At 34.1% G+C, this 13,987-nt stretch overlaps 1 protein-coding gene across 2 annotated transcripts in view; it reads left to right on the top strand.

Annotated features, from left to right (window-relative positions):
* The window catches only part of LOC124367230 (putative acid phosphatase 5), a 28,584-nt gene continuing 14,597 nt past the window's right edge, over window positions 1-13,987 (top strand). Inside the window, exons 1-3 of one of the 2 annotated variants that reach the window (XM_046823908.1) lie at window positions 1-82; window positions 6,853-7,096; window positions 9,026-9,141. In XM_046823908.1, coding sequence (XP_046679864.1) covers window positions 77-82; window positions 6,853-7,096; window positions 9,026-9,141 — 366 coding nt within the window. In that variant the 5' untranslated portion in view covers window positions 1-76. The remainder of the gene's footprint in view (window positions 83-6,852; window positions 7,097-9,025; window positions 9,142-13,987) is intronic. The other variant, XM_046823909.1, reaches the window with a different exon arrangement.

The following is a 13,987-nucleotide window of genomic DNA, read 5'->3' on the forward strand; positions in this document are numbered from 1 at the left end:
GATTAACGGTCAGAAACTTCCGTAGTCTGCGTTAACTCTACGGCTGGTGGAGTGCGTGAGTTCTGTTTAAACCTGAATGCAGGTAACGAATTTTTCTTAAGTTTTACAAGTAGCGTAAGAATATTTCCTATTTTTAAAACACAACCACGATATATATTTTTAGCTAAGAGTGCAATTAAATTTATGTAAAAAATTTTTAAATTAAAATAATTTCTTTTACCTATTTTGTAATATGTCTATCTCCAGTTGGAGGTTCAAGTTAAAAATAAATTTCGTTGCAACTAGTTTCAGGTTCGAATTTTAACTGTCGCGTTTTTTAAAACGAAACCATTGAAACCTTAGACGTGTAGGGTTAGGTTTATAACATTTTTAGTTTACACTACCAATATAGTATGTTGCGCAAAAATCGGTACTGGTATACTTATGAAATTTCTATATAAGTCAGGGCCATGTGATTTTGTGTAATAGATAGGACAAGTTTACTGATTGCTTAAAACGTAGATTGTTCAAAAACAAAATTTAAATATTAATTAAAGTATCCAAATTTGGTTACATATTGTTTAAAAAGGGTAATTGCTTTTCAATTCTGTTCCATTCCAAATTTTAGAAAGCAATTTTAACGTTATAAACTTGTAGTACAGTATTTTCTATAATGAAATCAAATTAGCGAACATAGTTATCATTTTTTTAGCATACTGGGTAAACTTGGCACAACTAAGATAAAAAACTTGTTACAACAAAATATATTTTTTTGATCATTTGATTTAAAAGTATACTGTTTGATCTTAAATACTGGTAGAATGGTAATCACAAGGAACTTTCAACGTCGTAAAAATTTCAAACAAGTCAAAAAAATTTTCAGGAATAACGTTGACAATTGTGCTAATATACAGGATGTTCAGTAAAAGGGTTCCAATAATTTAAAATTTTGTTCTACACATAAGATAAACAAAAATGTTCATACTAAGGTATGTCCTAAAACCTTTATTTTCCTGTTTATCTGTCTGTATTTGTTCTTTATCAAAAGATTATATCTTTTGAACAAGTTAAAAAGTTATTAAACTTGAAAATTATATTAACCTTTGGTTGATCTTATTGAAATTAAATATTAACAAAATCTTTTCAATATGGTGGAAGTTTAAATTATTGCATGAAAATAATTCGACACCGAATAATGTCCGCTGTTGTGAAACCGATGAAAGGATTTTGTCACTATTCTATTTTCAAAAAGGTCTACCAAAGGTTAATACTAGTCTTAAGTTTCATAACTTAACAGGTTCACAAGATATAATTTTTTTTATAAAATACACGTATAGACATATAGACAAAAAACTTTAGGACATACCTTCAAATGTACGTTTTTGCTCGTTTGAATGTTTGCAACAAAATCCAAAGTATTGGAACACTTTTACTGAACACTCTGTGTTTATTCCAATAAGCAACCTAAGATAAAAAACACACCGAATTTGTGTGGACAAGTGAGTGTTAAAAATTTTTCTCTAGTCTGAAGGATGTAATAGCGAGTAGCCCCTATACACCAATCTTTATATAAAACTATAAAAGTGAGATAGCCATTTTGTGTCAAATTTATTCTAGTTTCAGAAACACATAAGCATTATACAAATTTATGAAACTATAATAACACTATAAAACAAAAAGCAGCGATGCGCATAAATTGTGAAAATAGGGTGTATATGTAAGAGTTTGCTAATAAAAGTTTTACTAATACAGTTTTACTTCAATACATGTTATAATGCATATTTTATTACTCAGAATGAAGTAAACTATACAGCAGTATTAAAATAAATTCCATAACTTTTTTTTGAAGAGTCGAAAAAAGTTTCATTTTGTCATTACTCAAAACTTTCAAAAAGTTTTCAAACAACAAAGTATAAAATGTGTTTCAAAGCTTGTATTATATCCAAATTTATAAATCTATGGTTTCCATCTGATGGGAAATTTTATGTAGTTTTAGAAAACCATAAACTGTGTCCAAATATATGGAATAGTACCAAATTTATAAAATAAAATATAATATCGCGTACCAATCAGAAAAAATTCAAATTTACAATAAAATACACAGTTTTACAAAATATGTTAATATTTATTTACATCACTTAAAATTGATGAATTAGGTTGAATTGACCATAAGAAAACAGTATAACAAAATTAAACTCACTTATTTTGAGTTTTGAGCACGATCCATTGTTACAATAGCCTACAGTAGCCTACAAAAATCACTATTTTTATCACCAATATTCAAGAAAAAATTAATTTCTTATTACTGAAATATTAAATTAATTTCTTATTAGTCTGGCCAAGACTAAATTTGGATTCCACAACTACATGTATTACTAAAATAACAGTATATACGCGACTAACAATGACCCTGGAATGGTCCAAACAGTTATCATACATAACTAAAGAAATTATGGTAAATATATATTTGGTTGTGAAAACTATCTATTTACTAAGACTAAATATTGTTATTTCAGAACTAAAAGAGTGCCTAAAATAACGTTTAGTGAGTGAAAAACAGTAACAAACTACGTGAAATGAATTTTAGCCAAGTCATTTTGCAATAGCCTACACAGATTCGATAATTCATCAAACATATTTCAGTAAAAAGAAATTGATTTATTCTAAAATATATTTATTTGCACTACTGCAATATTTAACAATTCACCACACACTAAACACAACACTAAAACACAAATAAACCTACTAAAACTTACTAATAAACACGACTCGTCACATAAACAAATCAGACGGCATCGACAACATGGCGGTCACAATGAATTGCATCATCTTCTTTTACGTTCCAAACTACGAACTTGGTACGTTGCAACTACAATACAAAGAGGAATAAAACTATAGTATTCCTTAGGCTTTTTTTCCGGATCCAATGGTGCATGAATCGAATCGATAGTATGACGAACAACATTCCAGAATAGGACTTGATCATCAAAATTTTGATGAACAACAGTAGAAGGGTTAAAGATATAAATAGTATCAAGATGTGGATTATGAAACTCAGACTACAGTACAACGTATTGATAATCAGTAAAATCAAGAAAACTATGTAAAAATGAAGTTGTGATGTTTAAACAAAATGAACATGGTAACATTTAAATAGTTTTGACAACACAAATTGTGGATTTTATTTCGAACCCGTAGAACATTATTTTGTTGGAGGTCCCTTAAGTATTTTACTGACGCTGAGAAAAATAAATCAATATTTTTATAAACATAATGTAAATTGTTTAGTGCGTTGTAAAATAAAGATCTGTAATATTTGAAAATTTCGACAATGGCCCTCTCGTATTTGTACTTAATATGGGTATAAATACCCTTAAGGTTAATAAAAATTACCTTTTTAGTCCATTGACTAGACCTAAAAAGGGACATATATTAGTTGTTCTGTTTGGATTTTCAAGATATGCATGGATCTGCCAAGAAAGGGACTGTAAGGGGTTTAAAATGTGTAATTGACAATTATTTTTAATAGTATTTTAGTTCTGTGTCAGATAATGCCTTGTATTTTATCTCTGCCGATATCAAGACATCGTTATTTAAGAACTATATTGAGCATAGGAGATTGTACCTTATAGGGTTAAAATTTGAAGAGGTCGTAACGTATAATATGTAACTTTAAAAAGCTTTCACAGTAATAAACAAAATATTATGTAGATCTATGTTTTGTCTAAATACAGCATATAATGAGTGCATTAGATTCACTGCTTTTGAGTTAAATTTAAATGAAATTTTTAACTTTTGTTTTGTTCTCTTTTAAACTTCAGCTTCAACTATGCAGACTTCGATGTTCATTTGTTTATTTTCAAAGTAAATACACTGTATCGTGTCTATACATGTTTGACCCTCCTCGGGATTTGAACCCGTGATCTCTCAGTTAGAGAGCCGAGAGTAAAAACCATCGGAGGAGGACACGTTTAATATAATGTCAATAGAATTAAGTATGACTATAAAAACGATAAACTCCCCCTTTTTATGAACTATCTAGTTTGTTTACTAGTAAGAAACATAACCTTAATAATAAGGGAAGTTAGTTTACGCCAAAGCCATCGTAAGTATACAGGTATTTATACAATTATATATTTTTAGTTCATTAAGGTTCTCAGTTATTAGCCGACAATACAAACACTGAATACACGGCAGCTCTCAATATAGGCCATGTCTTGTCACTGGACATCTTCTTTAAATAAACTATTTATTACTCGATTTATATAATTTTAGTGTCATCAGATTTGTGATAAAATTTTCTAAAAACTGTTGTTCTTGCAATTTTTCTCAAGATGTGTTATTAAGATATTCAAAGTTTAATAGTTTTAATGGCCGCCATTTTGAAAATACTAAAGATTATTTAATGATATATTTTTCAGTAACTACCCTTGTCATTATAAATATTCGATCCAAATTTGGTATAGTTGATTTAATTAGTTTTTCGGGGATTACTTTTTTTATAAAAAACACATACGGATAGACAGACGGGAAAGTAACCATCGGAGACCCATGTTCATATGGGGAAATATGTCTGTCTTGACCTGAGCAATATCGTGGTATACCTATATAGAGAGTTACGGGACACTCTGTATAATAGCCGAACGGAAATTTTAATTAGAAAATGTTTGTAAATGTTATGGTAAGGACTGAGTTAATCAGCTCATTCAGTGAACAATGTATAGAAATAGGATTCCCCTTGTCCTTGATGCAATAAATATTTGTGTGGATAGAAAAGAAAGAAATATTTGTTTGAGTATGCAGGAAGATTCATCACTATAGATAACATGGGGTGAAGCAAAGGATATTAGATCAATATTATAATGATAAGAACTTATCCAAAGATGTCCTACTTGGAGACGGGAACGATTTATTATTTGTATATATTTATTTCCACCTTCCTAGAAAGAAACCGTACGCCACGTCACGTCAAAGGCTTCGTTGAGATTTCCTGCATGGCTTGAAACGCCCTAAAGACAGACAGGGAGCAAGACAATTATATGGAAATATGTTATAAGCCCAAATTGCATGGTTGAACATGAAATATTATATAAACCATTCTTGTCTATGTAGAAAAGAAGTTTCATATTCAATTTAACGCATATACATAAAATCTTTCTCGGGATGCCTTGCTAATGATATATTCAATGTTATTTTTCATTGTGGGGTTTCATAGCAGTAACAATAATAATCTACTATTATTTTTCCTCCATGTTACAGACCTAGGCACTACACGATAGTTTGCATATCGAATTTTGATACTTAGCACACGTATAGGCTACTTATTAATGTCAAGTAATCAGATGTAATTTTGGTGACAATTAAAATTGTTGCAAAAATTGTTACCTACGCTAACCAATTTTTTATCTTATATAAAAAAATGAACCCTTAAGTGTGTTGGTATGAACTGTAATTTCTAGAAGAGCAGGTACAATTTGGCTAATTCTGTTTTTGTCATTCGTTGTCCAAGAAATATTTGTAAGAAGATAAACGCCGGATGAAATTTCTCTGAATTACTAAAATTCAATAAAATAATGATTATATGGAAATGTTCCAAATTTATCTTACATTAAACAGCTATTAACAATTCAGTGAAATAGCTGAAGCATTTTTTTTACTTTTACATATTTAAAAAATAAAAAGTAGTATACAGCCACCCACATGAGTGTAACTCACACATATAAGGATAACAATTCTAAATTACCTATAAATTTGAAATTTAGATACTTGCAGGTGTCTTTTACTGTATGAATATCAAGAAAAGTTTGAAAACCAGACATTAAAATATTTTATCAACACAATACATTTAAATATCCATTATAAATTCAGTTTTTTCTTTTTTGTACTCACTAGTGGCTAAACCGTTGGTCGCACCTCAAGTATGATTTTTTTCAGGTTTTAAAAAATGAGCTGATCTACAAAATTGTAAAAAAATTAATTTTTCCATATCTCCACCTGTTAACCTGAAAAACTCCCGCAAAGTTGAATGATTTGTCGCATTTTCCCAATTTCGTCTTGTTGATTCTGTTTGAAAAAGGACTATAGTCTCTAAGTCATTGTTCATAACTAGATTCCGACTAAAAATAATAGTGTGGAATGAAGTGAACTATAAAAAAAGTCACAGTGACTGGTTACCCTATCTCACTTGGTTAAGTCACAAAACGTGGTTGTTGAAGACTATATTTTAGGTTAGATTTTCGCAGTGTTTTGTGTTTTTTGACCGATTTAGAGCTCGTAGCACAAATCTAATGTGACATCTTGGTAGGAAATTAAATTACCTGTAAGGGATATTCTCGTGGGTTTCCCCTATCTCTATCCATCATACCGGGAATAGCTCTTTAAGACAAAACTATAGTAAATTCGCCGATTTTATAGCATAAATCCCTCTTTTATAATTTCCTTTCGTCCGATTCACAAGTCTAGTGTTTACATTATTTAATTAACTGCTTAATCAGTTCTAGTTAAATAGGGTGTTGTAACACGAATAAAATTAATTTCCCTATACATTTGTTTTATACAATTCACTTCTTATATTGTACAGTGTTTTCTGGTAATGACGGTATAAGGCGAATACGTCACTTTACTAACTAAATATACTGGATTATTTCAAAATTATTCTCGGGAATATAGTACGCCTAGATATGATCTTTAAAGGAGAATAAGTAATTGGATAGGACATTTTATTTATCGAATTTTATCTTATTTAATAAAATCCATTTAAAATTCTATTGTCAAACTTTAGCATCTCAATTCCACCAAAAATGCCTTTCATTTTGACAGTATCTCAACAATTTTGGCTACTCTACTCGTTGCATATCCTTCTGCTCTGTCTAGGTGGTGTTTCTATCAGTAACGCTACTGGCCGTAAGGGTCGCAGCAATCTCTGACACTTCGGACACCCCAGGCCGCTGCTGTGAGCTTCACCGCACCCCATGCTGCAGGTCCTGCTACACATCCATCCCAGGGACTCTATGTTACTGCGACCAACCCTGCAACAGCGACTACGGCAAATGCTGCCCAGATGATCGCTACGTTTGCTTGACCGAGGCCTCTGAAGAATGTATGTTTGAGATACCAAGTAAGCCTATTCGTAGTTACTGTACAGACCGAACCATATAGCTCGAAGCGAGGTCCGCGCATGCGTACAAATCACCCTTCATTCTCCACTCCACGCGGAAACTCATGATGTAGGCCAAACCAAAATACTACCAGATGTGGAGCGACTTGTTCTGTCAGTGGCATGGATTTTGGAAAGGGCTGTACACGGTCGAACCGCGAGTAGGGAGGGGTATTTGCGGGAGTAGAGTGCATGCGCTTCATGCCAAATGGTTCGAACCGTACAAGTAAAGGTCAATCAAGTTACTTCAAAGAGTAGCGTGATTGCACCCCTCCCCCTAAAGTTATATTGTCATAACACAACCTGAATAATGCTCCTGGGGGTATTATGCCACCTTCAGGTCATATCCAAGGACTGGAACTACAACCTCCGGGGTATAATTCCACTACTGTATTTGTACACAACCTGAATATGCTTCCGGGGTATACAGCCACCTGCTGGTCATTTCAAAGGAATGGAACGACACACTCCGGGGGTTAAATTCCACTACTGTATATGTACACAGCCTGAATAATGCCCCTGGGGGTATAATAACGAACCCCGTCATATCCCAGGACATGAACTACAATATTATGTGCACTTATGAATATGTACATAGCCTGTATAATGCTCCCTGGAGCCTAATACCGAGGGTACAGGATAATACAGGACAGTATATGTGCACTATTATATATGATCATGGTCTGAATACTGCCCCTGGGGGTATAATGCCAGATCCTGGTCATGCCCAAGAACTGGAACTACACCCTCCGGGGGTATATGTCCACTATTGTATATGTACATGGCCTGAATACTGCCCTCGGCTAGTACCAGATCCTGGTCATGTCCAAGGACTGGAACTACACCCTCCGGGGGTATATGTCCACTATTGTATATGTACATGGCCTGAATACTGCCCTCGGCTAATGCCAGATCCTGGTCATGTCCAACGACTGGAACTACACCCTCCGGGGGTATATGTCCACTATTGTATATGTACATGGCCTGAATACTGCCCTCGGCTAATGCCAGATCCTGGTCATGTCCAAGGAGTGGAACTACACCCTCCGGGGGTATATGTCCACTATTGTATATGTACATGGCCTGAATACTGCCCTCGGCTAATGCCAGATCCTGGTCATGTCCAAGGAGTGGAACTACACCCTCCGGGGGTATATGTCCACTATTGTATATGTACATGGCCTGAATACTGCCCTCGGCTAGTGCCAGATCCTGGTCATGCCCAAGAACTGGAACTACACCCTCCGGGGGTATATGTCCACTATTGTATATGTACATGGCCTGAATACTGCCCTCGGCTAATGCCAGATCCTGGTCATGTCCAAGGAGTGGAACTACACCCTCCGGGGGTATATGTCCACTATTGTATATGTACATGGCCTGAATACTGCCCTCGGCTAATGCCAGATCCTGGTCATGTCCAAGGAGTGGAACTACACCCTCCGGGGGTATATGTCCACTATTGTATATGTACATGGCCTGAATACTGCCCTCGGCTAATGCCAGATCCTGGTCATGTCCAAGGAGTGGAACTACACCCTCCGGGGGTATATGTCCACTATTGTATATGTACATGGCCTGAATACTGCCCTCGGCTAGTGCCAGATCCTGGTCATGTCTAAGGATTGGAAGTACGTAATACTTTTTTCTGATTTAAATTCAAAATTTCCAATACTAACTTAAAACATGTAGACTGAACTTGTCCTTTGTCTTACAGGTTCTCATATGACGATCCTGTTTGATATAAATACAAGTATATTATTACAAAATAGTTGGTAATTCTGGGGATAAACCCACTTTGGATATAAGAAAAGGAACTTTAGTTATTCATTAATTATTCTAATAATGTTTTCTGTTTTCTGTTTGTAATGCTGGCTGGACTGTTCACAGCAAACGAGGCTTTTCCAGGCTTGGTTTTTGCCAACGTGGATTTTTCACGCAGACCGCATTATCACGAATTCGACACTACGCTTCCCCCAACATCTACTCTTCAATATGTCTACGCGGTGAGTATAACTTTGCTTATTGTCTTTGTAATAATGATAGAAGTATGTTATTAGAAGGACCTACAAGGTGTATTATTATTATTATTAAGTCTCAAGTAGGGAACACTTTGGAAGCAGGACATCTTTGAGTAAAAAACATAAACCCGTTAACCAGCATAGGAATATTCTTAAAATTTATGTTTTATTTTAATAAATTTACAAGGTAAAATATAATCAGAAAATAACTGCCCATACCGTCTGTTGGTTACGAGTACAACTTACAAATTATAGTAATTGGCTGAGCTGTAGTGAAGTCTATCACTCGTGGGGTCGCAAATGTTTTATTTCTGTCCCTTAGTTTGTCCGGACGATATCTCGAAAACGAACAGACCTATAACGTTAAAATTTGGCACGAAGCTGTAATTATATATTAGAAAAACTGAGTTCGATATTTGTGCATTTCACTCAATGGGATTTGGCTAGGTGTTACTGAATATTTTTACATTGGTATTATGGATAACCATGAGAAGACGAAAATATAATGTGTACAATCATATGACTTTTTAATAAGTAAATATTGTATTCAACGCGTAAAAATAAAATATAATAGATTGAGCTCAATGAAAAAAGTAGGTGACATTTGAATTCAATGCACCCTTAGTAGCGTTATTTGAAAACTGCAAAAACTTAATAAAAATGTGAATGCATCATGTGGCAAGATATCCCGAGAAAGATTTACTCTGTATACTTTGCTTTTTGCATGGAAGGTCACTTCTACGTAGACATGAACGAGTTGTATGATGTTGTATGTACACCCTTGGAATTAGGCTGAGCGTCATTGACCCCTATCACCCAGTAGGCTAACACAAATTCTGTCTTGTCTATCAGTCCGCAGGACATCTAAAAAATAAAATGAGCAATAGATAATTAAATTTTGCGTGCAATCTCTGTGAAGCCTGTTACGCGAAATGTGGTCTGACGTAATCCTACTTTGCATAATTTGTACTAATTCGTCGTCGTAAATGGAGAAACAACTGCTCAGTTGTATTATTTAGGGGTTAAACCCCTACACCCAAAAAGGGTTAAAACCTCCCTTATAAGATAATTACTTTTATGTTAGACAGAAAATATGTTATTTATCGTTGCGAATCGAACTAGCATAAACCTGTACTTCGTTATGGTACAGTATGCAAATTTAATAAAAAGAGGACGATTAGCATAAGTTTTATCAGCTACCATGGTTTTGCAGGGTTTAATATCTAGAGTGTTCATAGGGTTATGTCTGAAAGGCCAACTTGATTAAGGGGAGTTCTTAAATGAAGGCGTAAGGGAAGAAAATGGTGAACATTCCAATTAATCAATGTATAGTCGTTTAAGACCTTAACACTTAGAGCAGTTATATCCCGATCGATGCACATTTTAATTTCTTATCAATTAAGGCACAGACGATGTAGTTGAAGCAAACATCAATTCTTACACTATAAAATGATATTTTTAATCCACCGAAGGCTCTACGTCACAATCTTCGGTTGAAATCTGGTATTTAAATGCTGGAAGCAATCCAATAATGATTCCTCCAAAGATTGTGAATAGCACACGTCTGCAAGATAAAGCTTTACACAGACAAGTTATTTAAGAAACCATCTTCGCAGTGTGGTAAAAGCGGGTTTTCACTTACAAGTCTCTTGATTTCGTCAAATTGCCACTCTAAGTTAAACGGTTGCGTTGGTTTACTAAGACAGATGGGAGTGTTGGTGCCCGAATGGTCTAAGACGTTGGACTTTAGGTATGCGTTAGAAACACCTGTATGTGGCCGTTTTACTTTTTGTTAGTATCATCGATCTTGTGCTTGACTCACCTCCTTATTCGCTTTTATAAGATTTTCGCACATGAGGTCGAGCATCATAAGGCTTAAAAAGGATATCGTCCTCTCCTTTTTGAAAAAAAAAGAAAAATATTTTCATGGAAATATACAAAGTGTAAGGGGTGACCTTAAAAGTGGCTGGAGTGGATTTAATGACCAATTGTGTTACACAAAGCATAATTGGCCATGTGGCACAAATGCCACTGCACATGGCAAAAAATGTTGCCAGTTCACTTGTAAGTTCTCTTGATAAATGGGTGTGAAAACCCCCATTATTTACCAGAAGGTTTTATGGAAGGTTCTATTTATTTCTTTTGCCCAGCAATTCACTAGTGTTTTTGTCAAAAGCTGTCCGAAGCCTCAAATTCCTTCCACTGTAAATACAAGTATTATATTGTCTCTAAACAAACCAAAGAGATAGTCACGACGTAATTTTTACTCTATTTTTATATTATCGAAGCACGGGTATTTTTAGCTAGTACATATTCACAGTCTATATAATATTTTCCATGACTTACAAAATTAATTCGTTTATGAAAAATATTGGCAGTTTCCTCATATTGGATAATCACTATTTTATATAAGAACAAGGGAGAATCATCTTCTTCTCTTTATCAAAGGTTGAATATTTTACCACGTCAACATTTATTTATAAAGCATTAAACATTTTTTCAAAAGAAGCTGAAACAAAGGAACAGAGCATTTAAAAAATCTTTTTTTTAACTCGTTTGTTTTTTTAGGCCTAAAGTGTTTTAATATGTTACCAATTGATATAAAAAAGTGTAAATCTAATAAAACATTTAAAGCTCATCTAAACAAATGGCTGATGAACTCTGAGGAAACCAAACAATTAACAGGTATAGTTTAATAAAATATTTCTGAATGTATGTGAGTGATGAAAAGGTTGTACATAGAGTATAGGGAAATTTATGTTTCATGGGTTATAATAAAATAAATAAACTCCCACGAAAGTAGCAATATTTGATAAGAAGTATTTATAATTTTTTTAGTAATTATGTTTCTGTTACTTAATGTTATATTAATAAGTAAAGTTTAAGATTTTCCACTGTAGTTTGTAAACAAATCAAGTGATAACACTACAGAGGCCGAATACCAGTTCTCACTGTCGTAAAATTAGTTACTGATAACATTTGGTTTGACTGCCGGTTATCAAAACTGTGTAGGATGGTCCTATATATATATATATATATATATATATATATACTAGCTGACCCGGTGAACTTCGTTTTACTTACCTCTTAACATAAACCATATTAATTTAAACCCTAATTATGTATTGCAAAACCGTTAACTTTATAAAGGCATCATTTTCATAGTATAGGCCATGCTATGGCATCTTAGAACTGTTCAAAATTCAATGAATACAGCGCCTTCTACACCGCAGCTGTTGAAAAATGCCACAATAATTAATAAAAAAAAACATAAAGGTGTCTTTAAAAAGGTGTTTTGAATTTCTGTCGGATCAAGTGTCAGATCGCTTTGTTTTTATAATTGTCTGAATTCGATTGTAACGTGATAGTCACTTTCCTTTAAATTGATTTATTGATTTGTTTTTATAGAAGAAGAACTTTTACAAAGCATTGTCCCTTTTACAAAAAGTGGATAGAACGGCAGAATAAACAACTAGCTGTCCCAGTTGCACTAAAAAATTGTTAAGATGCGACGAATGTTTGACAATAACCGCTGATACTTTCAACTTTTGTATCAAGTGCGGTCACAATTTGAGCCGCATAATAAGAATTAACAGGGCCAAGGAACAAAAACATCAAGTGAAACAACAATTGTCATCAAAACCGAAGTTCGTCTCAACAATGCTATCATCATCATCATCTGAAGTAATAAAATTTTCAGAACTTAATTTAACTGGTAAAGAATTAAAATATTTGGATGAGATAGAAGAAAATCAGAAGCACAAAATCGGCAATATTCTGGCTGTGCCGAACTTATCCGAGTCACCGAGGCCTCCCGTTACGCCGTCAATCTCTTTGGATGAAATAGGAATAAGTCAAGAGCACAACATCAACAATAATCTGGCTGTGCCAGACTTGTCCGAGTCACCGAGGCTTCCCGCCACGCCGTCAGGTCCTAGCGAGCAAAGTGAAGACATCATTAGCAAGCCGGGTTTATAAATAATTTTGATACAGAGGTGGAGTATTTAATTTTAACCCTCATAATTCGAAAGTTATATTGTTTAAAGATTCAAGTGCCGAGAAATTTAAGAAAATATGTTTCTTACCATAAAGACTGATCAATATATGTTTAATTTGATTTGTCGGCACTATAATCGATTTCTGGATCGTAGGAGAATGCCGCTCGTTCCGTGTTCACAGGAGCATTGCGTTTGCGGAATCGGTCAATTTCCTTTTCCCGGGCTCGCTGCTGTTGTGATCGATGTGCCCGAACTTCTTGCATTCTTTGTCTATCCACTTCATTCTGATTTAATGTAGAACGCAAATGTGCCATACCAATACGACTGTTATCATTTGCTGGTCATCAGTGCGATTAACGCGTGAGGTAGGCGGTAGCTCGCCGCACATTCGATCTACTTCGACGATCTATGTTAGGTCGTTTTCTTCTCGGCATTGTAAGCAGTATCTGATATTAATGTTTTCTTGCACTAACAATGTTAACCTATAATGGCGACAGCTTTTTTTACCCAAAATTGCATGCAGTAGTAAGTAAACATATGATACTGAGACACCGTCATTTTAATTTGTATTTGTTACAGCTGTTAAATTAAATTAAGTTAAACATGAACATGAACATCAATCCAACGTTTGACGGGTAAGAACAGTTTGTATGGGAAAATCAAATTGTCGTTTTTAGTATTTTCCTTGCAATGTTGTTATATTTTCTCATCGATTAAACCTTCCCTGGACTTCCACGAACATTTCAAGACCAAAATTAGCAAAATCGGTTCAGCCGTTCTCGAGTTTTAGCGAGACTAACGAACGGAAATTCATTTTTATTTATATATACAAT

Source organism: Homalodisca vitripennis, chromosome 8 (assembly GCF_021130785.1).
Source record: "Homalodisca vitripennis isolate AUS2020 chromosome 8, UT_GWSS_2.1, whole genome shotgun sequence".
Classification (NCBI taxonomy): Eukaryota; Metazoa; Arthropoda; class Insecta; order Hemiptera; family Cicadellidae; genus Homalodisca; species Homalodisca vitripennis.